The following is a 25,230-nucleotide window of genomic DNA, read 5'->3' on the forward strand; positions in this document are numbered from 1 at the left end:
AAATTGCCCCATGATTAGGCTGGGGTTAAATTGAGGTTGCTGAGTGGTGTGGTGTGGTCCCACATTGTATCTCAATTAATTAATTACTGTATCTCAATTACTTGAATAGCAAACACGTAAGTGGTTACCCACTTAAGTAGAAAAACAAAAAGTCAGTATTTTGTGGCATAGTGAACAATGAGGAAGTCGATCAAAGTGATCTGGAAAATGGGCTGAAAATGGCAGGTAGAATTGAAAGCAGTCAAGTGTGATTGTCATGGAAGTGCAAACTAGGAACACCAGAGTGACTTCAAGTTTTGTTTTTAAGATCTTACTATCATGACATGGAGAGTCTGCAGCAGTCTCCACAGCTACCAGAACTGATTTTGGGTTACACAGAGCTCATTTATACAGCGAGCCAAACAACTTCACATAACTTTATTTAGCATCCCACAGTCAGTACATGATAAATCATTTAAAAGGCATGTCAATTTTCTCTCAGCACGAGTCTACCAGTCCTCTTTGTTCCCTGTTATCAGAACTTCTAATTTACCCCCAGATGCATTCTCCCTCCTGGTCCCAGGGGCCTAGGATCTTGTTTGTATGAATTCCTGGCACTGCACTTATCATCCAAGGTTATTCTTGACTCTCATCATAGTCTTAAGTCCATCTGCTCCAGAATGGTCAAGTATCCCATCATACACCTGTTTAACCATTTCTACCACAGTGATATGTTGCCCTTTGGAAGGACAATCCAGGTTAGGGCTTGCACAGTAAACATTGTGCTCTGAGAGGTGTAGTCAGGTGGATCTGGGAATACAGGCCCATAATTTCATGCAAGTGGCATCACAGGTAGATAGGGTTGTAAAGAGCTTTTGGCACATTGGTTTTCATTAACCTGTGGCTTCTGCATTGGGAATTTGAGGGGCTTGAGGACATGAGGTCCATGGAGAGGTTGAGTAGCTTATGAACTTATTCCCTGAAGTGTAGGAGAATGAGGGACGATCTTGTAGAGGCACAGTACTATGTAAAACTCTCAAGCTCACATGTATACAGCTACGGTGGCTAAGACTTTTGCACAGTACTGTATATAAAATTATGAGAGGTATAGATGGTGAATACATGCAGGCTTTTTCCCCTCGGGTTTGGTGAGACTGAACTAGGGGTCATGGGTTAAGTGTGAAAGGTGAAATCTTTAAGGGGAATCGGAGAGGGAACCATGTTACTCAGGGTAGTGTGAGTGTGACATGAACTCCCAGTGGAAATTGTGGATGTAGGTTCAATTGTAACAGTTAAGAGGTGTTTGGAAAGGTACAAAGATGAGAGGGGTATGGAAGGCTATGGTGTAGGTAGATAGGACGAAGCAGAAAACCAAGTCGGCACAAACTAGATGGGCCAAAGGGCCTGGTTCTGTAGTGTGATGATCTATGACTGTCTCCAATTCCTGCTTTGGGAAAAAAATTGGAAAATGTTGATTTTTCAATAGGACTTGGGTGAGTTTAAACTTAAGTAATTGAAAGCTATTATTTGGGCACAACAGTACAGCAGGCAAATAGTACATTAGCCTTTATGCCAGAGGACCTGAATACAGTCCATTACTTCATAGGGCGTGCCTTGCTGAGACCACACCTGGAGTATTAGGTGCAGTCTTCACCACACAGAAAGGATAAATTTGCTATGGGGAGATAGCAGTGAAGACTAACCAGAGTAGATTCTGGTTAGGCAGGATAATTGTATAAAGAGATCAAGTAGTCTAATGCTTCCCTCTCGAATAGTCCTTCATTTCTCTATCATCCAAGTGCCTATTAAGAGTCTCTTAAATATCCCTAATGTATCTGCCTCTACCACCACCCCTGCTAGCAGGTTCTGTACACTCACCACTCTCTTTGGAAGGGGGCAGCAAAAGAACTACCTCTGACATCATACCCCCTATACTTTTCAACAATCGCCTTAAAATTAGTCATCTTGTATTAACCATTTCCGCACTGGGCAAAAGGTGCTGGCAGTCAATTCCACCAATGCCTCTTGCACCTCTATCAAGTCTTCTCTCATCCTCCTTTGCTCCAAAGGAAGTAGTCCTAGCTCCCTCAATTTACCCTCATAAGAAATGCTCTCTAATCCAGGCAGCATCCTGGTAAGTCTCCTCTACACCTTCTCTAAAGCTTCCACATGCTTCCAATAATGAGGTGACCAGAACTATACACAATATTCAAAGTGTGTTCTAACCAGAGTCTTAGACCACTAACGTTTCTGAATGGGCAACAAATCCATGTGCATTACCTTTTTTTTCCCTCTCTCTTTGCAATACTTAGTGCGTGTATCTGTGTTATCATAATTTATAGTTTTAATGTTTTGCATTGTACTGCCACAAAACAAATTTCAGGACATATGCCAATAATGTTACAAACAAGAGAAAATCTGCATTTGCTGGAAATCAATGCAATACACACAAAATGCTGGAGGAACTCAGCGGGCCAGGCAACTGAAGGGTCTCGGCCTGAATCGTCAATTATACTTTTTTTCCGTAGATGCTGCTGAGTTCCTCCAGCATTGTGTGAGTGCTGCAGGTGACATTAAGTGTAATTATGAGTGTGGCCTTATGGTTCTGAACTCAATCCCTTGACTATTGAAGGCCAACATACTATGTGCCTTCTTACTTTGGGCAACTATCATAGCTTACAGTGGGATCTGCACCAGCTGGAAAAAGGGGGCTGATAAATGGCAGATGTTGGAAGGACTTGCACAATGTGTTTATGAATCTGGCAGGAGCAAAGGATGTCCAGAATGGTGAGGGGGAGGTGCCATGGGAGGGATGTGGGACAGCTACAGAGAGGGAGTGCCAGGGACAGGATGGGGGCGGGGGTGTTGCGGGTGCAGAAACACCCAGCACCATTCCAAATAATTGGTTTATTGATCATTACAGAACTTGTTTCTGGTGTTTCTCGCTTCCTCCCCTCTCCCTGCCCCCTTCCCACTCTGTCCACAATTAGAGACCCATATCAGAATCAGGTTTATCATCACTCATGTCACAAAATTGTTTTTTTTAATTGTGGCAGTAGTACAGTGCAATTCACTGTGTATACAGTATAATACGTATATTCTCTAGACTATTACATAGTATTACATCTGTAAATATTTCTGAACATAACTCAGAAGCAAATTACTACAGATGCTAACTGAATTTGTTTCTACAGAGTCTTCTGATGAAGTTACTGTGTTGACATCGGGCAGGCATGAGTATCCGTTCAGTCTTGTGCTTCCACACGCGTGAGTTATGACAGGAAAAATCATTAACGTGATTCGTTATTAGTAAAGATGATGCTTCATGTTGGTTTATTTTCTCCAACAGGCCGCCACTGCCTTCCACCTTTAAGGGTACGTATGGCCATGTGAGCTATTGGATGACAGCCAAACTGCACAGACCTTGGAAACTGAGAACAAAAATAAAAGAACCGTTCATGGTAATTAACCGGATTGACGTTAGTGCTCCCGGACCACTACTGGTAGGTTCCACAGTGTTTTGGGTGAATGTTTAATAAACCAGTTTGTTCTATTCATTCACAAAATGCTGACAACTTTTACTAGGAAAGGGTGGGGGTAAGGAAGGTCAAAGCCCTCATGAACTGAATGACTTAAGTCCAATTCAATCACAGCATGGTGGTGTGGTGGTCAGCACAACACTTTACAGTACCAGCAATCCGAGTTCAATCCCCACTGGTGTCTGTAAGGAGTTTGTGCATTCTCCCTGTGACCATGTGGATTTGCTCTGGGTGCTCCAGGCTCCTCCCACATTCCATGTACCTACAGGTTAAGTTTAGTAAGGTGTCATCATTATGTGTCGTGTTGTACGATGTGTGTGATCGTGTCTGTGACCATGTTTGTTCTTGGCAAATTTTCCTACAGAAGTGGTTTGCCATTGCCACCTTCTGGGCAGTGTCTTTACAAGGGGGGGGATTGGGGTCACCTGCCATCAGTACCAGTATTCTTCAGAGATGATCTGCCTGGCATCATAACCAGGACTGGTGATATGCACCAGCAGCTGATGTACCCATTCACCAGCTGCTTCCATGGCTGCATGTGACCCTCATCTTGGGGGGGGGGGGGGGGTGTGAGGGGTAAGTAGGGGCTACACCTTGCTGAAGGGTACTTGCAGGCTAACAGAGGGAAACAGCGCCTTACACCTCCTATGGTAGGGGCGTACCTCCACCCCGCTACTCGTAGCGGTAAGTCATAGGCATGCTAAATTGGTGCTGGAAGCATGGCGACTATTTGCGGGCTACCCACAGCACAATCCTCAGGCTGTTTTAGTCACTGATGCAAATGGTACTTTTCACTATACATTCCAATAATTATCTTGTGACAAAGATAATTATTAATATTTATCTAAATCTTGGATTTGTACTCAGCCCAGGCAAGTAAACAAATATGACTAGAACTAATTCATCAGAACATAGAACATAGAAATGTAGAAAACCCACAGCACAATACAGGCCCTTTGGCCCACAATGCTGTGCTGAACATGCACTTAAGAAATTACCTAGGGTTACCCATACCCCTCTGGATTTCTAAGCTCCACGTACCTGTCCAGGAGTCTCTTAAAAGACCCTATCGTATCCACCTCCACCACTGTCACTGGCAGCCTATTCCACACACTTATCACCATCTGCGTTTTTTTTTCAAATAAACTTGCCCCTACATCTCCACTATCTACTTCCAAGCACCTTAAAACTGTGCCCTCTCATGTTTGCTATTTCACACGTGGGAAAAAGCCTCTGATTATCCACACAATCAATGCCTCTCATCATCTGGTAGACCTCTATCAAGTCACCTCTCATTCTCCACCACTCCAAGGAGAAAAGACCAAGTTCACTCAACCTATTCTCATAAGGCATGCTCCTAAACCAGGCAACATGCTTGTAAATCTCCTCTGCACCCTTTCTATAGATTCCACATCCTCCCTGTAGTGAGGTGACCAGAACTGAGCACAGTGTTCCAAGTGGGGTCTGACCAGGGTCTTGTATAGCTGTAACATCACCTCTCGGCTCTTAAATTCAATCCCACAGTTGATGAAGGCCAATACACCGTATGCTGCCTTAACAACAGAGTCAACCTGCGTAGCAGCTATGAGTGTCGTATTGACTCAGACCCCAAGATCCCTCTGATCCTCCGCACTGCCAAGAGTCTTACCATTAATACCATATTCTGCCATCATATCTGACCTACCAAAATGAACCACTTCACACTTGTCTGGGTTGAACTCCATCTGCCACTTCTCAGCCCAGTTTTGCATCCTATTGATGTCCCGCTGTAACCTCTGACAGCCCTCCACACTATCCACAACACCCCCATCTTTTGTGTCATCAGCAAATTTAGTAACCCATCCCTCCACTTCCTCATCTAGGTCATTTATAAGAAATCACAAAGAGTAGGGGTCCCAGAACAGATCCCCAAGACACACCACTAGTCATCGACCTCCATGCAGAATATGGTCTGTCTACAACCACTCTTTGCCTTCTGTGGGCAAGCCAGTTCTGAATCCACAAAGCAAGGTCCCCATGGATCCCATGCCTCCTTACTTTTCCAATGAGCCTTACATGGTGTACCTTATCAAATGCCTTGCTGAAATCCATGTACACTACATTTACTGCTCTACTTTCATCAATGTGTTTAGTCACATCCTCAAAAAATTCAATCAGGCTCGTAAGGCACAACCTGCCTTTCACAAAGCCATGCTGACTATTCCTAATCATATTATGTCTCTCCAAATGTTCATAAATCCTGCCTCTCAAGATCTTTTCTATTAACTTACCAACCACTGAAGTAAGACTTGCTGGTCAATAATTCCCTGGGCTATCTCTACTCCCCTTCTTGAATAAGGGAACAATGTCTGCAACCCTCCAGTCCTCCGGAACCTCTCCCGTCCCCATTGATTATGCAAAGATCACTGCCAGAGGCTCAGCAATCTCCTCCCACAGTAGCCTGGGGTACATCTTGTCTTGTCCCAGAGAGTTATCCAACTTGATGCTTTCCAAAAGTTCCAGCACATCCTCTTAATGTCTACACGCTCAAGCTTTTCAATCTGCTGTAAGTTATCCCTAGAATCACGAAGATCCTTTTCCATAGTGAACACTGAAGCAAAGTATTCATTAAGTACCTCTGCTATCATCTCTGGTTCCATATAGTTTTCCACTATCACACTTGATTGGTCCTATTCTCTCGTGTCTTATCCTCATGCTCTTCACATACTTGAAGAATGCCTTGGGGATTTCTTTAATCCTGCTCTCCAAAGCCTTCTCATAGCCCCTCCTGGCTCTCCTAATTTCATTCTTAAGCTCCTTCCTGCTAGCCTTATAATCTTCAACATTTCTATCATTACCTAGTTTTTTTGAAACTTTCATAAGCTTTTCTTCTTGACTAGATTTTCAACAGCCTTAGTACACCATGGATCCTGTACACTACCACCCTTTCCCTGTCTCATTGGAACATACCTATGCAGAACCCCATGCAAGTATCCCCTGAACATTTGCCACATTGCTACCGTACAGTTCCCTAAGAACATCTGTTCCCAGTTTATGCTTCCAAGTTCCTGCCTGATAGCTTCATATTTCCCCTTGCTCCAATTAAATGCTTTCCTAACTTACCTGTTCCTATCCCTCTCCAGTGCTATAGTAAGGGAGATAGAATTGTGATCACTATTTCCAATATGCTCTCCCACTGAGAGACCTGACACCTGACCAGGTTCATTTCTCAATACCAGATCAAGTACAGCCGCTCCCCTTGTAGGCTTATCAACTTATTGTGTCAAGAAACTTTGCTGAACACAGCTAACAAACTCCACCCCATCTAAACCCCTCGCTCTAGGGAGATGCCAGTCAATATTGGGGGAAATTTAAATCTTCCACCACAACAGCCTTATTATTGCATCTTTCCAGAATCTGTCTCCTTATCAGCTCCTTGATGTCCCTGTTACTATTTGGTGGTCTATATTTTTTTTAAAAACCAGTAGAGTTATTGACTCCTTCCTATTCCTAACTTCCACTCACAGAGACTCCGTAGACAATCCCTCCATGGCTTCCTCCTTTTCTCCAGCCGTGGCACTATCTCTGATCAGCAGTTCCACACCCCCACCTCTTTTGCCTCCCTCCCTGTCCTTTCTGAAACATCTAAAGCCTGGCACTCTAACCATTCCTGCCCCTGAGCCGTCCAAGTCTCTGTAATGGCCACAACATCATAGCCTCAAGTACTGATCCACACTCTAAGCTCATCCACTTTGTTCATGATTCTTGCGTTAAAATAGACACATCTCAAGCCATCGGTCTGAGCGTATCCCTTCTCTAGAGATTAGGCAGACTGAATACTGTGTGGGGAAGTGTATGTTTATGCACTTTGTGGAAGGAATAAAGGTATCAACTATTTTATAAATGGGGAACAAATTCAGAAATCGGGTGTAAAAGGACTTGAGAGTCCTTGAGCAGGATTCCCTAAAGATTAACTTGCAGGTTGAGTCTGTGGTAAGGAAGGCAAATGCAATGTTAGCATTCATTTAGAGAGGACTAGAATATGAAAGTAAGGATGTAATAATGAGACTTTATAAGGATTGGTCAGACCATATTTGGAGAATTGTCAGTAGTTTTGGACCCCATATGTGCTTGCACTGGAGAGGGTCTTGAGGAGCTTTTCAGAAGTGATCCCAGAATGAAAGGGTTAATGTATCAGGAGTGTTTGACTCTGGGTCTGTACTCACTGCAGTTTAGAAAAACGAGGGTGTGGGTGGGAGGAAAACCTCAATGAAACCTATTGAATATTGAAAGGCCTAGATAGAGTGGATGTGGTGAGGATGCTTGCTTTGTGGGTGAGTCTGGGGCTAGAGGGCACAGCTCAGTGTAGAAGGATGTCCCATTAGAACAGACATAGGGAGGAATTTCTTTAGCCAGAAGCTGATGAATCTGTGGAATCTATTGCCACAGATGGATGTGGAGCCCGGGTCTTTGGGTATATTTAAAACAGAGGTTGATAAGTTCTTGATTAATAATGGCATTAAAGGTAATGGGGAGGAGGCGGGAGAATGGAGTTGAGATGGAAAATGGGTCAGCCATAATTGAATGGAGGAGCAGACTTGATGAGCCGAATAGCCAATTCTGCTGCTATGTCTTGTGGTCTTAAAAATATGACTAAATTGAAACTCTACACAAGTTCCTCTGCTTGTTTGCCATTCTTACGTTGGATATTATGTTGTTGTTTATGTTTCTGTCTCCGCCTCCTCCCTTAGCTGAGTTCTGTACATTCATTCACTTCACTGCCTTCACAGACTGATTAAAAAAACAGGGCCATGCAAGTGCACTAAAACTCTGTGAATATATGAATGTATTAACTTGAATGTGTCCACGTCAAGGTGAAGCTGTACCAGAGCTGTGTTCTGCCCAAACTCTTGTACGGGTCAGAATGCTGGCACATAACAGAGAATGTCCTTGCCAAGCTGTCGTTAATCCACACCATGAGCGTCTGGAAGATCCTCTATTTTCTGGTCAAGAAAGATCTCCAACAATCATCGTGAGGAAACATTGGAGGTGGATTGAGCATGTGATGAGAAGAGAGGCCTGCTTTATCATCAAGTCATCACGTCATTGGACCTGTGAAGGGTGCAAGAAATGCAGGAGACCAAAGACAACTTGCTGCCATACCGTAGAGGCAGAAGTGAGAACCCCGAAACACAGCTGGGCACAGTAGAGAAGATGGCCAAGGCGGACAGAAATGGAGTGGGGGGGGGGGGGGGGCTCTATTGCTACCCTAAATGCCAGTGGCATAACAGGCAGTATCTAACTTGATAAATACAGAGGAAAGGCCATAAAACATAAGATTTGTTCCATCTTAAAAAAAAAATCATTTGGCTAGAGACTTCCAGGTATTTTGCAGTCAAGTTCAAGTTCAGTTTATTATCATTCAACCATATACATGTGTGTACCACCAAATGAAACGGATCACCTTCCAGATCAAGGTGCACAAGACAGTACATCCGTCTCTCCGTGTCTCCATGTAAAGTAATATTACGACAAATATATTAACAGATAATTATGTGCGTACAGTATATGGTGCAACATAAAAGCAAATGGTATAACATTACTGGCATTTCATACATCATCAGAGCTGCAGGGTGTTCAGTTGTTTTGTAGGTTTTTGTACATAAAGCAACAGAGTCATTTAAAGTTTAAGAAAGACCGTAACAACTCCCTTCTTGTCCTCCAAACACAGAACAGAAAGTGTGGTTTTTTAAAAAAAAAACTGCTCGTGATTATGTCATCATGACAGACCAATCTCTGAAAGTAAACCCAACTCAGTGTCGGTAGTCATGAATGATGCACGTTTCCACCCCTTGCATTCCTCTGCTGTCTTGTGGCCTGGGGGAAGATCAACTCCCCTCAATTCTGATTGCTATTTTTATATTGAAATCTTTGACCCATTCTGGAATACACCAGAACATAGATTCTGCTGTTAAGGGTGCAGGATCCAAGATGGTAGCACGACGCAGCTTGCAGCGGCCACTCCAGAGCTGATTATCTGTTATTTGTGAAGCTGGGTGCCGTGCGCAATCATAATTGGATGAAAAATGGACGTGGGAGCACGGAGGAACATCTGAAAATTTCCAGAAAGACCTTCTTCATTGCTGCTGCTGCTGTGAGGTCCAGGTCTCTGCTGGGAAGAACAGGCCCCCAGTCCTTGGGGTCACGTTGCCGACGGCCATTGGCGGGGCCATTTTAATACGCTCGGCAGAGGATGGTGCTTGAAGAAGCTGTGCTGGAGGGGATGGTCGGAGGCTCGGAGGTTCGACGGACTCGGAGTCCGCTGTGATCAGATCGTTTTCACTGTGTGCTGAGGCTGAGTCGGGTGGCGCCATGGAAGTCTATAGCAGGAGTATTCCCTTCTGCCGCAAGCGTGGGATGACGAGTCAATCGGGGACTCTGAGGACTTGTGGAAACTGTGTGGTGTTTTTTTTTAACTTAGTCTTTTAACATCTTTGGACTATTTACTGTGCCCATGGTCTGTTTTTTTAAATCAATTATGCTATTGTTTGCATTGTTGTAACTGTATGTTGTAACTATGTGGTTTTGTGCAGGTCTTGTAGCTTTAGTTTTTGGTCTTGTTTTGTCTGGTGGATTTGGAGCTCCTCTCTGGGGAACACACCAAGATGGTAGCGCGATATTAATACGCAGCAGCCTCTCCGGACTCTGGATTGGGGATTGCCAAACGTTATGTGGATTTTTCTGGTGTAGTCTGTTTTGTCATGTGCTTTTGTGATATCATTCTGGAGGAACGTTGTCTCATTTTTTAACTGCATTGCATTTGTGGTTTCTAAATGACAATAATCTGAATCTGTCCTGATGAAGGGTCTTGTCCTGAAGCTTCGGCTGTTTATTCCTCTCCTTAGCTGCTGCCTGATTTTCCGAGAACAGAACAGAACTAACAGAACTACTAACTTTTCTATTAAATACACTGTTTTTGGACTACAAACATTGCAAACCACAGCTTGTAATTTCCCTTTGGGAGTTGCACTTTAGAACTGTCTGTACGACCTGGCGTTTTTGTGGAATCCTGAAGGATTTGGTGAACTGGATTCTCAATAACGTAGGTATGGCCATGGCAGCCATTGCTCGAGTGGACCTGGCTAGATTGAAGCAGAAGGGTCTGGGAACTGGAGCGAAAAATGACCCAATGTTTAGCCAGTTTAAATGCCGAGCCAGATTAAAATGATTGAGGTGTTGAGAGCAAAGGATGGTGTTCAGCTCACTACTCCAGGAACCTTTATTCACAGCAGAGCTGACCTCACTCTGCAGCCATCGAGCTCCTGGACCAGCTTCACTCACCTCAGCACTGAACCGGCTCTGTGGCTGTGGACTCACTTTCGGGGACTCTGCGACTCACGTTCCGTGTGTTATTTGTTTACTTATTATTTGCACAATTTATTCTTTTTTTTTTCCCTACACTGTGGGTATTTGACAGTTGTTGTGTGGCACTTTTTCATGGATTCTGTACTGTTTCTCTGTTTTGTGGCTGCCTGCAAGAAGACAAATCTCAAGGTTGTATATGGTATACGTACTAAATGTACTTCGAACATTTTGAAATGTGCTGGGTATTTTTGGCAGACTGTTGTGGCACTTTGAATGTGGTCACTAAACACTGTAAAATGTGATTTTTGGTTTTAATTTTGTTTTCAGTGCACATTTTGCTTCCTGTGATGCCAATGCAGAAGATTTTGTGGACCAATGTATGATTAGTGTCCGATTTGCATGGTTGTTTTGAGGATATTGTGTATATTTTTGGATAGGATCCTAAACCACTGAGCACATCTACATGAAGCACTGTCCTGGAAAAGTAGCATCCATCATCAAAGTTCTCCACCACCCTGGTCATGCTCTCTACTCACTGCTGTAGTCAGATAGAAGGTCCAGGTGCCTCAGGACTCTCACCACCAGGTTCAAGAAAAGTTACTACCCCTCAACCATCAGGCTCTTAACTAAAAGGGGATAATTTCAGTCACTTGGCCCATCATTGAAATGGCCCCACAACTGGTGATCTCACATTAATGACTATTATCTCAGGTTCTCATTATTTATTGCTTTTGTGGAATCTCAAAATTGCATATGGTATATATACTTGAACTTTGATGGAAGTTGGTGTTTCATGTTGATTTTACAGGAGCCGCTCTCAGTAATGGATGAGAAAACTATCTGTTGCTGCTGTTGTGCCTCAGGACCAGTCGTGCTAAATGCCAAAATCGATCGGAGAGGATACGTTCCAGGTAAAAATCTGGAGCACTGGAAACTGTTGAATTTCCTACCCCTATGTGTGTATCGCATTCACAAAAACATAATATTCAACAACCACACGCTTTCTATTTAGTAACTTCTAAATGGTTTCTCAAAACTATTTCTGTCATACTGAATAAGGTGGTGAGAGGGTTTTCACTCCATGATGAGGCCAACACCTCATTCTGCCTGGGTAGCCTCCAACCTGATGGCGCGAACATTGATTTCTCCACCTCCAGTGACTTTTTCCCTCTTTTTTTCCCCCTTCCCTCTTCTAATCCCCACCCCCTGACCTCTTACCGCTTCTCCTCACCTGCCCAGCACCTCCCATTGGTGCCCCTCCTCCTTCCCTTTCTCCCATCGTCCACTCATCTCTCCTATCCAATTCCTGCTTCATCCCTTGTTCCACCTGTCACCTTCCAGCTTCTTGCTTTATCCCCTCTCTTCCCCCACCCCCCAAACCAATCTGGTCTCACCTATCACATGTCAGCTTCCAGGTAAGTCTCCTCCACACCTCTAAAGCTTCCACATCCTTCATATAATGAGCCAACCAGAACTGAACACGTACTCCATGGTGGTCTAACCTATGTTTTATTACCTCATAGCTCTTGGAACTCAAACCCTGAATTTGTTACATTTCAACGGGAAAGGCATTGACTCCAGCATGCAGAATAGCGGTTGGCCTGTCGCTGTTACTGCTCAGGGTGTCGGAGGTTGAACATGGCCTTCAGGGAGTATGGAATGAAGGATGGGGAAGGGATGCTGCAGTTCAATCCCAATGTCATTTGTAAGGAGTCTGTGTCCGTCCTCCTGTGGAATGCATGGCTTTTCATTGACGGCGCCTGTTTCCTCCCTCAGTCAAAGATGTACCGGTTGGAAGGTTAATTGGTCATAGTAAATTGTCCTCTTATTAGGCTAGGGTTAAAGCAGAGTTGCTGAGTGGTGTGGTTCAAGTTCAGAAGAGCCTATTGTGCTCTGTATCTCTAAATAAATAAATCTAGTAAATTATTGTTTTCTACCTCCCTCCTTTTATGAAAAGAGGTTTATTGTCTGAAGTTTTTAATCTGTCTAGAGCTTTCCAGAACTTAAGGATTTTGAAGATTACAGATTATACACGTTTTAAAAACTCTAACTGCCCAGTAGCGTAGTGGTTAGTGGTTTTCCTTTGCAATGTCAGCGAGCACTGATTGAGGTTCAACTCCTGCTGCTGCCTTTCAGGTATTTGTCTGTTCTTCCTGTGACCATGTGGGTTTCCTCAGGTTCTTGCTGCATTCCAAGAACGTACAGTAGGGTTAGTAAACTGTGGCCGTGTTATGTTGGTGTCAGAGTCATGGTAATCTTAGCATGCTGCCCCCTATACATCCACACAGGATGGACTCGAGGCAAGCAATGTATTTCACTCTGTTTTGATGCACATGTCACAAGAAAAGTTAATTGTAGGCAGACCACGGCAGTTCATTGTTGTGAAAACCTTTCCCAATTATTCATTATATTTGGAGATGCAGTACAGAACAGGTGTTTCTGGCCTTTCGAGCCACAACGCCCAGCAACCCCTGATTTAACCCTAATCTAATCGTGGGACAATTTGCAGTGACCAATTAACTTACTAATTGGTACAGGGAGGATTACGGACTCCTTGCAGATGATGCTGGAATTGAACTCCAAACTCCGCCTGAGCTGTTATAACATTGAGCTTACAGCCATGTTACCATGGCAGTCTTCTCATCATCATTATTATTGTAATTTATTCATTGTTTTACTCACCTACTGTAAATTGAGAGGGAATACACAAGATTATGTAAACTGGGCTTTGCTCTTTTTCAGGTGAAACAATTCAAGTATTTGCTGAAATTGAGAATCATTCATCCCGCAAAGTCGATCCGACGGCAGCAATTTATAAAACGATCACCTACCACGCAAAATCCAAAAAAAAATTATCCTCCGAGCTTGTTACCAAAATCCAGGGCGAGTCAGTACTAGCTGGACAGAAAGACAGCCGGACTACAATGCTGTTGAAAATTCCAGAAGTTCCTCCGACACTGATGCACTGCACTATTATCCAGATGGACTATTCCATTAAGGTAGATAGCATTTTGAATTATACTTTTCAGTGTGGTCAATGGACAATATGACCATGCCACAAAGTGTGTGGTAACATTCAAGATGGAACTTATTGTTACAGATATTACTTTGTTGGACTTAATAATTCTTCACCCACTTTATTGACTGCTAGTAACCTTCATCAGGACCCCAATCAGTACATTTTACTTCAAAATCTCTTCTAAATTGGAAAGAAAGAACATCAGATTATAACAGAGTAGAGCACAGAACAAACCCATAGGCCCACAATGTCTCTGCCCACCATGACACCAATTTAAGCTCATCATGTCTGCCTGGACATGGTCTATATCCCTTCAGTCTCTGCCTGTTCGTGTGTCTGTCCAAAAGCCTCTTAAACACTGCAGTCACACCTGTTCCCGCCACTTCTTCTGGTACTGTATTACTGAAATAAGCCTGTTATGTGTAGATCAGGCCAGAGTGGGAGGTGGTGTGGATAAGCTCCCACTACCTATTCAATGCTCCCAATGGTGTACATATCAAATAGCATCTGACAACCAAGACCAGCTCCCGACCTTCACATGTGGCTTAGCTAGTAAGCCTGGTGGATCTGTTTCTGCTGACAGGAGAAGGGCAAAGGTGGGTTACTGGCTCCTTGATATCGGTCGCTTCAGGCAGATGGGGCTTGTCAGCCGTGGTTGGCAGCTCATCTAGGAGAAGAAAAACTGATCTCAAACCTCCGCTGCCTTGTCCCTCCCACTCATGGAGAAGGCTTCGGGAGTAAACCCTGAGGAAAAAATCCGGAGCTGGAGTCCCTAAGGCAGTCCTTTGTTGAATTTAATGCTGGCGGGCAACTCCTGCGATGCTGCTGGTACCAATCTGCCATTCCTTTTGGTTCATTAGGTGCATAGCGAGGAGGAACCTGCTGCGCGGACGATAGCTTGCTCTCCACGTCATACTGCACTGGCTTGCGTATCACACAGGCAGCTAGAATGCATTATCCACAGTCAACCGAAATCAATGGATGCCCTCAATTAGTTTACCAAATCCACGTGTTGTTGCGATTGTGAGAACTTTAAACTGACAAGCTGACGGGGAGAATGTATAAACTCCACAAGGGCTGCACGGTTAGGACATCTTGTTCAGTTCAGAGGGTGTCATGAGGCCTGCTAGACACTTGGTCCTGTCTCGAGAAAGGCTATGCTTACCTTGGAACACCAGCAGCAAAGGTTCACTGGACCGATCTGTGACAAGGCAAGTCTATGGTCTGAAGTGTGCTGGCCAGGCACATGTGTTTAGACAAATGAGGAGAGATCTTATTGAGTTCCTGCAGGGCCACACAGAGTGGATCTGGGCAGGATGGGGGCTTTCTTTTCATATGCAGATTATAGACAAAGGGTCACAATCTCAAGATATAGGGTGTGATGTCTACAGCTGAGATGAGAGTGGTGAATCTGTGGAGTTCTCTGCCAAGAGGAGGTGGTGGAGGCCATGTCATTAAATTTATTTAGAAATACAGTGCAGAATGGGTGCTTCCAGTTCTTCAAGCTGCACCACCCAGCAACCCCCAAGTTAACCCTAAATCTGATTACTGGACAATTTACAATGACCAGTTAACCTATACCCAGTACATATTTGGACTGCGGGTGGAAACCGGAGGACCCAGACAAAACCGATGCATTCCACAGGGAGGACGTAGAGACTCCTTACAGAGAATGTCTGAATTGAACTTTGAACTCTGACTTTGTGAGCTGCAATCGTGTGATGCTAACTGTGGCACTTGTATACTTAAGAAGATAAATTTCCAGACATAGAAGACATAAAGGCACGTAGGGAGAGAGCAGAGATATGGTATTGAGACAGGAGGTCAGCCCTGATTGGACTGAATGGCATAGCAAACTCGAATGGCCAATTTCTGTTCCAGTTCCCCATGTTTCCTTCTGTAAATGACAATTGCATGTCTTCGGTGATTGAATGCGCTTTGTCCTGGAATGGATCTTGCAGTGTAACGAGCACACACAAAATGTTGGAGGAACTCAGCAGGTCAGGCACTATGTATGGGGCCTTCAGGACTGGAAAAGAAGTGGAGAGGGAGCCAGAATAAGGAGGTGTGGGGAGAGGGAGGAGTACACACTGCCAGGTGATGGCTGTGACCAGATGAAGGAAAGGATGGTGGTTGGGGGAGTGAAAATGAAATGAGAAACTGGGAAGACGTAGCTGGATGAGGTAAAGGGCTGGAGGAGGAGGAATCTAATAGAAGGGAGTGAGCTGTGGAAAAAGGGGAAGGGGAACCAGTAGAAGGTGATGAGGAGAGATGAGGGGTATCCATGTGGGGAATAGGGAAGAAAAGAGAGAAGGGGCGGAGGTTGGGAAAAATTACTGGAAGTTGGAGAATCAATGTTTATGCCATCAGGTTGAAGGCTACCCAGACGGAATGAGGTGTCACATGTCCAAACTGAGTTTGGCCTCATCGTGGTAGTAAGCAAGGCCATGGACTGGTCTGTCACCAGTTGTTTGTGCAAATCTGAGACTAAGTTCAGATAACCTATTCCAAATGATTGCTGCAGCATATCTCCTCAGTTAAAGCTGCCATTGAATTAATGAGCAAGGATAGAGGCCCTTTCTAAAATTGGATTCTGTCATGGGTGGCAGAGTATTAAGTTCTGTTTTCCTCTGAGGGGTTGGCTGCAATCTGATAGACTTGTTTTGCCTGTATACAGACGTAAGGGAGAGCCATACTTGGCTGCATTTCCAGAGTACATTTAAAACTGTGATATGCATGAGATATAATTAGGCCCCTGTTTTAATATAATACAGTAAACAATGCGATATCAATATTGTAACGGGATTTTACATTGTAAAGCTGTTTACAGGCAATTCAAATTCATTCATTTGAGTAAATACAGAGATACAGTGTGGAACTGGCCCTTCCAACCCTTTGGGCCACACTGCCAGCAGTGGTTGATTTAACCCTAGCCTAATCGCAACACAGTTTAAAATGATTAACTACGTTACTACCCAGTATAACTTCGGACTGTGGGAGAAAACAGGACTATCTGGAGGAAACCAACTCTTTCTATGGGGAGGACGTACAAACCATTATGAAATGCTTTGAGCGACTGTCATGGAGCACACTAAAGCCTTTCTCCCAGCTGCACTGGACCCTTTCCAGTTCACTTATCACTTGAATTGATCCAGTGATGCAGTAGCCTCTGCCCTCCACTCTGTCCTGTCCCACCTGGAAAATGAGGGTCTCATGCCAGACTGCTGTTTAGACTACAGTTCAGCATTCTGTACCGACATACCCCAGAAACTGGTGGGGCAGCTGTCCTCACTGAGTGCAGTTTGATAGTGGACTTCTTAACAGTAAAGCCAGTCAGTCTGTGCGGGCAGCAACACCTCTCATCCCGTTACGCTAAGCACTCGCACTCCCCAAGCCTGTGTGCTCAGCCCGCTGCTGTTCACACTGCTGATACACGACTGTGACACAGGATCCAACTCAAACCGTGTCATCAAGTAACACAACAGTGGTTGGCCTTGGCAGAAACGCTGACAAGATGGAGTACTGAGAGGAAGTCGAGCAGCTGGTGATTTGGTGTGAGAAGAACAACTACCTAAGGCTGAACTTTGAGAACATGAAGGAAATCTTTGTGAATTTCAGGAAGGTACAGGCAAACCATCCCCCTCTGTGAATACGTGGCTGCTTCATAGAGAGAGTTAAGTGCACCAAGTTCATAGAAACATAGAAAATAGGTGCAGGAGTAGGCCATTCGGCCCTTTGAGCCTGCACCGCCATTCAGTATGATCATGGCTGATCATCCAACTCCGAACCCTGTACCTGCTTTCTCTCCATACCCCCTGATCACTTTAGCCACAAGGGCCGTATCTTACTTCCTCTTAAATATAGCCAATGAACTGGCCTCAACTGTTTCCTGTGGCAGAGAATTCCACAGATTCACCACTCTCTGTGTGAAGAAGTTTTTCCTCATCTCAGTCCTAAAAGGCTTCCCCTTTATCCTTAAACTGTGACCCCTCGTTCTGGACTTCCCCAACATCGGAAACAATCTTCCTGCATCTAGCCTGTCCAATCCCTTTAGAATTTTATACGTTTCAATAAGATCCCCCCTCAATCTTCTAAATTCCAGTGAGTATAAGCCTAGTCGATCCAGTCTTTCTTCATATGAAAGTCCTGCCATCCCAGGAATCAATCTGGTGAACCTGCTCTGTACTCCCTCAATGGCAAGAATGTCTTTCCTCAGATTAGGGGATCAAAACTGCACACAATATTCTAGGTGCGGTCTCACCAAGGCCTTGTACAACTGCAGTAGAACCTCCCTGCTCCTGTACTCAAATCCTTTTGCTGGGAGTTCACATCATGAATGACCTCACCTGGTCTCTTAATATCACCTCCACTTCCTAAAAAGATCAAGGCAAGCAAGGCTCGCACCCTCCCACTCCACCTTGTCTTAACTGTGTTAAGAGCACCATTGAGAATATCCTGACAAGTTGCATCCCCATCTGGTATGGGAGCAGTCGAGTATCGGACTGGAAGTCCCTACAAAGGACTGTGAGAATGGCTGAGAGGATCATAGGGGTCTCCCTACCATCCATCGGGGACATTTATCAGGAGCGCTGCATACTCAGGGCCCTTAGTATTATTAAAGGTCCCACCCATCCATCCAGCATTTTTCTTGACTTTCTACCATCAGCAGGGGCAGGGACTCTGATGCATAAAAGCAAGACTGGTCAGGGTGAGAAACCGTTTCTTCCCCCAGGCCATTAAACTCATGAACTCCTTGTCACTCCTTGTATGCAAAGAGTCGCTGGTTAATCTGTTCCATACCTTTACAATATTTAATATCAATGCACTTTAGGTTGCTGTTTATGTGTGATTCTTCTGGAGATTTTTATCTTTATTGTGTGTTATGAGCTTTACACCCTGGTTCGAAGAAACGAGACAACGTTTCTATATACATTATATTAACTTGCCTCCTTAGAGGATGCTGGGATGGAGCTCCAAACTCCAAAGCCCCGAGCTGTAATGCCATTACAGCATCTGCTATGTTACCATAGCACCCAGTAAATGGAATGACTCAACAAAATTGTTCCCTCGTTCTTCAGTAAGAGTTTTCGGACTGGATGTGAACCATCAAATGTTTGAATCAGTGTGGCAACTACATTGGCTGAGCAAGGACAAAGGACAATAGCACACATTTTGCAGAGAAATAGACAATATAGTTTTTAAATCATTAAGGAAGTGCTCGTTGTTTTTCAGGTGTCAGTGAAGATTCCAAGTGCAATGAATTTAACCGTCAATTTGCCAATAGTTATTGGTACAATTCCAATGCATCCTTACGCCGAACCAGCGGGTGATTTTAATATCAGTTATGGGATGGATTACAGTGGGGTAAACCAAGCACTCCCTGTTGGACCTGAAGGTAAGGGCAAGGTTGTGTTATAGATAGATAGATAGAAACTTTATTCATCCCCATGGGGAAATTCAACTTTTTTTCCAATGTCCCATACACTTGTTGTAGCAAAATTAATTACATACAATACTTAACTCAGTAAAAAATATGATATGCATCTAAGTCACTATCTCAAAAAGCATTAATAATAGCTTTTAAAAAGTTCTTAAGTCCTGGCGGTAGAATTGTAAAGCCTAATGGCATTGGGGAGTATTGACCTCTTCATCCTGTCTGAGGAGCATTGCATCGATAGTAACCTGTCGCTGAAACTGCTTCTCTGTCTCTGGATGGTGCTATGTAGAGGATGTTCAGAGTTATCCATAATTGACCGTAGCCTACTCAGCGCCCTTCGCTCAGCTACCGATGTTAAACCCTCCAGTACTTTGCCCACAACAGAGCCTGCCTTTCTTACCAGCTGATTAAGACGTGAGGCGTCCCTCTTCTTAATGCTTCCTCCCCAACACGCCACCACAAAGAAGAGGGCGCTCTCCACAACTGACCTATAGAACATCTTCAGCATCTCACTACAGACATTGAATGACGCCAACCTTCTTAGGAAGTACAGTCGACTCTGTGCCTTCCTGCACAAGGCATCTGTGTTGGCAGTCCAGTCTAGCTTCTCGTCTAACTGTACTCCCAGATACTTGTAGGTCTTAACCTGCTCCACACATTCTCCATTAATGATCACTGGCTCCATATGAGGCCTAGATCTCCTAAAGTCCACCACCATCTCCTTGGTCTTGGTGATATTGAGTCGCAGGTAGTTTGAGTTGCACCATATCACAAAGTCCTGTATCAGTTTCCTATACTCCTCCTCCTGTCCATTCCTGACACACCCCACTATGGCCGTGTCATCAGCGAACTTCTGCACATGGCAGGACTCCAAGTTATATTGGAAGTCTGATGTGTACAGGGTGAACAGGACCGGAGAGAGTACGGTTCCCTGCGGCGCCCCTGTGCTGCTGACCACCGTGTCAGACCTACAGTCTCCCAACCACACATACTGAGGTCTATCTGTCAAGTAGTCCACTATCCAATCCACCATGTGAGAGTCTACTCCCATCTCCGTTAGTTTGTGCCTTAAGATCTTGGGCTGGATGGTGTTAAAGGCACTAGAGAAGTCAAGGAATGTAATCCTCACAGCACAACTGACCCCCTCTAGGTGAGAGAGTGATTTGTGCAGCAAATACGTGATAGCATCCTCCACTCCCACCTTCTCCTTATACGCAAACTGAAGAGGATACTGGGCGTGCCTGGTTTGTGGCCTCAGATTCTGTATTATCAGCCGCTCCATGGTCTTCATCACGTGCGACGTCAAGGCAACAGGTCTGAAGTCATTCAACTCCTTTGGTTGTGGTTTCTTCGGTACCGGGACAATACAGGATGTCTTCCACTGTCTGGGTACTCTTCTCTGCTCCAGGCTCATGTTGAAGATGCGCTGTAGTGGTTCTCCCAGCTCAGTAGCACAGGCCCTCAGTAATCGTGGGGAAACTCCATCCGGTCCAGCCGCCTTGCTGGTACAGATCTTCCTCAGTTGACCTTCCACCTGTGCAGCCGTAATCCTGGGCGTGGGCAAGGTCTCCTGTGAGTGGCTATTTTCCTGTGAGGGAAGTAAGCCTGGTGTGGATTTCTGCGGTGAGGAAGAGATTGAGCTGTCGAACCTGTTGAAGAAGTTGTTCAGCTGGTTCGCTTTCTCCACATCTCCACTTATGTTCGGCCCCTGCTTTGCACCGCATCCGGTGATGATCTTCATCCCATCCCACACCTCCTTCATGCTTTTTTTCTGCAGCTTTTGTTCTAGCTTCCTCCTATACTGCTCCTTTGCCCCCCTTATCTGTACTCTGAGTTCCTTCTGAACTCTTTTAAGCTCCAACCGATCACCATCTTTAAAGGCCCTCTTCTTCTGGTTTAGGAGGCCTTTGATGTGACTAGTGATCCAGGGCTTATTATTGGGATAGGGTGACTGAGCAGAGAAACGGCCTGTTGGGTCCACCAACCATTGTTCTTGAGCCCATCACCCATACTGGGGCAGAGTCCGTCCACTCAGTTCACCAGAGTCCTCGGTCATGGGCTAATAGGACGGTGATTGGCCTTGTGGCTTCCACTTTCACCACAGTACATCTTCTCCATAAACCTTCCTCTTCCTCTCAGGAATGAGGTCCTTAAGAGCTTCTGTTGGAATTTCTGGAGAACTGGGTTTTTATGGGATGGGGTGCTAGCCCTATGTTCATCCCTCCTTTTACAGCTGGGCTTGGGACCGTCCATGTGGAGTTTTTTTTTCTTGACGTTGCACCATTTTAAGTCACAATTAAAATGAGTTCTGTTTGCTTTAATCTTTAGCTTAAAGTTAACAATTTTTACAGCATTATTCCATTACAGCAATGATAATAAAGTATAATGCAGCAGAAAACTTTAAAAAGAGGCTCAGATAATCAAAACATTTTTCCATCAACCATCATTTGTTTGTTATGTGCCGTGTCATATGATGTGGGTGGTCATGGAAAGACCATGACCATGATTGTTCTTGAGAATGGTTTGCCATTGTCTGCCTGGTGTCAGTGGTTGTATAACCAGGACTTGTGATATGCACCAGCTGCTCCCATGGCTTCATGTGACCCTGTTTGGGGGAGGATGGGTGGTAAGCAGGTGCTACACTTGGCCAAGGGTGACCTCCAGGACGGCAGAGGAAAAGAGTGCCTTGCGCCTCCCTGGGTAGAGATGTATCTCACCCCACCAGCCATCATAGAGAACCCATTTCCACAAATTATACACTAAACCCATTCCTATTGACTTCCATCACGCTTGCAATAAGAACAACTAGCCTATCAGTCTTCACCTCTTTAAGATGAGAGAAGAAACTGCAGCACTGGGAGATCCCACCTAGTTATAAGGAAAGGAGACCATACAAACTCTAGAGCAACACACATATTTCTGGAGGAACTCAGTCAGGTAGCAGCTATGGGGGAGTGGGGGGTGGTAGAGTTGACATTTCGAGCCAAGATCCTTCATCCGGACTGGAAAGGAAAGGGGGAAGATATCAGAATAGAGAGATGGGGGAAGGGAAGAAGGACAAGCTCGAAGGTGATAGGTGAAGCCAGATGGATGGGAAGGGTAAAGGGCTGGAGAAGCAATTTAATAGGAGAGGAAAGTGGACTGTGGGAAATGGGGAGAGGAGGTGGTGATAGACAGGTGAGGAGAAAAGATAAGCCAGCGTGAGGAATAAAGGGAGGGGGGAAAGAAAAAAAAAATAGCAGGAGCTGTCTGTGTTCCTGCCATCAGGTTGGAGGTTACCTAGGTGAAATATGAGGATTTGCTCCTCCACCCTGAAAGTGGGCTCATCGTGGGGAAAAAGGGAGGCAATGGACTGACATTCAAACTGTGAATTGGGATAGGAATTTAACTGGTTGGCCTCTGTGAAACTCCTTTTGTGGAAGATTGAGTGGAGATGCTTGAACCAAAACTTTGACTGTTTATTCCTCTAGATGTTACCTGACCTGCTCTGTTCCTCCAGCATATGCGGAACCTCTTGTATTTATGACATACAAACTCCATACTGGCAGTATCAGAGAGCATGGTCTTGAGTTCACCCTTGACCTCCAGTGTTGCAGTTAAACCATTGACCTTCTTACAAGTTACTGCCAAGTACAATCAAAGCTCAGTGCATATATGTCACCATATATCCAGGTGGGGACCTGGATAGGAGGACTGATTAGCCAGAAGTATTAAGCCTCCTCTGCCCCACCTGATCATCATTTTTGCTGGGAAGAGAGGAAAAAACAGTATGGGGTAATTACTTTGTTCTTCTTCACACTTGCTTACAGGAAATTATATTAAACTATCTTGAAATGAACCCACATCTACCACTTCTGCTAGCAGTTAGTTGCACACTCTCATCACCCTCTGAGTGAAGTTCCCCCTCAGATTCCCCTTAAATGTTTCACCTTTCTTCCTGAACCTATGACCCCTATGTCTAATCTCATGCAACCTGAAAGGGAGAAGCCTGAATGCACAGAATTTTGTATCCTTCTATAAAATCTCCACTCATTCTCCTACGTACAAGGGAATAAAGTTCTAAACTATTCAATCTTTCCCTATAACTTGGGCCATTTCTTTCTTCTTTTCCATGTGCATTATTCAGTGTCCACCCCACAATAATGTCTATGTTGGAACATCAGTCTGATTAGAGTCTGCCCCATTGAGGGTGTTGCATTAGGGGATCTGGTTGGGAAAGGGTGGACTTGTCATAAGATAGAAGCAGCATCAGCCCATTTGGGCCTTTTAAGTTTCCTCTGCCATTCCATTGTGGTTGATTTATTATCCCTCAACCCCTTTTCCCGCCTTCCCCCCCATAACCTTTGATGCCCTGACTAATCAAAGACTCATCAACCTCCACTTTAAATATACCCAATCACCTGGCCTACACAGCTATCCAAGGCAGTGAATTCCTCAGATTCACTACCTTCAGGATAAAGAAATTCCTCCTTGTGGATCTCCTTCAGTTCTGAGGGTGTGCCCTCCGGTCCTAGGCTTGGCAGGCTGGTGGATGGCAAGAGTACAAAGATTTTCACTGTCAGGAAGTTCTTGAAGTTAGTTTACACAATGTTAAAATGGATATTTCATAAACACTCACTTCTTAACATAATAATTTTTAGGTTGATATCTCTATAATTTAGTTTGACCTGATAAAAGGCCAGATTGTGCACACAAGTTCCCATCAGAGCCATCCCATGAGTCCCACCCCCACTTTTCGTAGTTCCCTGTAATTGTAAACATCCCCTGACTCGTACCATCCACCTCTATTTGATTCTTTTATCACCTACCCACACCAAGGAAGAAGGTGGTGTTGGCTACTGACCTATCTGGGAAGTGGAAATGAACCAGAAAGCTTGGCTGAAAACACACAACTGCAGGGAGAACTACCCACCATCTTGTCTCCTTCCGCTACCGCACACAGAGGAAGCACTTGAACGTGAGAAGGAGGGCCGCAGCGTGGCAGAGTGCTATGCGTGTGTCTCTCTCGTAAAGGCTTGTACTGTTTATTCCTTTTGTATAGACTTTTATCACAAATGAAGTTGATTTTTGAAATGTAAAAGAACCGAGTGCCGCAGAGACGGCAGGTGAGGTCAGGATTAAACCTGGGTTCCGGGAAGCACAAGGCAGCAGTCCAAGCGGATACGCACCCCCTTGGGGCTTTCCACATGGCCTGCCCCAGTCTGACTTTTTCACCACCACCCCTGGCTACTTGTGTTATCAGAGGAGACGTACCTCGGTTCTACAGCCAGAAGACCTTTCCTCTCATCCTGGGTGTCAACATCTCTGAAGGTCAATCCTGGGCCAAACTTATTGATGCATTAGGAGCCTGAGGAGACTTGGTTTGTTACCAAAGACTCTGGCAACTTTTAACAGATACACTGTGGACAGCGTTCTAACTGGTTACATCATGATCTGGTGTGGAGGGGCCACTGCACTGAATCGGAAGAAAATGCCGGAAGTTGTAAGCTCGGCCAGCTCCATCGTGGGCACCGACCTCCCCAGCACTGAGGGGACACCTTCAAAAGATAATGCCTCAAAAAGGCGGTATCCATCATTAAAGGCCCATGTCACTCAGGACATACCTTTTTCTCAGTGCTGCCATCATGAAGGAGGTGCAGGAGCATGAAGACACACACTCAGGAACAGCTTCTTCCCTTCTACCATCAGATTTCTGAATGGACAATAAACCCATGAGCACTATCTCACCATTTGTTCCTCTTTTTGCACTACTTGTTTAATTTCATCCTCTATTTACACATATAATTGCAATTTATAGTATTATATATTGTATTGCTGCCACAAAACAGCAAATTCCAAAACACATACCAGCGATATTAAATCTAATTGACTGTGTACTCAATGTGCCCCTTTCTGAAAGATCACAAGATGCT

At 44.7% G+C, this 25,230-nt stretch overlaps 1 protein-coding gene across 5 annotated transcripts in view; it reads left to right on the forward strand.

The window, feature by feature from the left end:
* Window positions 1–25,230, forward strand: part of LOC140738786 (arrestin domain-containing protein 3-like) — a 154,740-nt gene that overhangs the window by 123,446 nt on the left and 6,064 nt on the right. For all 5 annotated transcript variants that reach the window (XM_073066629.1, XM_073066638.1, XM_073066620.1 and 2 more), the window contains exons 2-6: window positions 3,174–3,246; window positions 3,329–3,482; window positions 11,671–11,773; window positions 13,605–13,861; window positions 19,114–19,276. In XM_073066629.1, coding sequence (XP_072922730.1) covers window positions 3,174–3,246; window positions 3,329–3,482; window positions 11,671–11,773; window positions 13,605–13,861; window positions 19,114–19,276 — 750 coding nt within the window. The remainder of the gene's footprint in view (window positions 1–3,173; window positions 3,247–3,328; window positions 3,483–11,670; window positions 11,774–13,604; window positions 13,862–19,113; window positions 19,277–25,230) is intronic.

Source organism: Hemitrygon akajei, chromosome 2 (assembly GCF_048418815.1).
Source record: "Hemitrygon akajei chromosome 2, sHemAka1.3, whole genome shotgun sequence".
In the NCBI taxonomy this organism is placed as follows: domain Eukaryota; kingdom Metazoa; phylum Chordata; class Chondrichthyes; order Myliobatiformes; family Dasyatidae; genus Hemitrygon; species Hemitrygon akajei.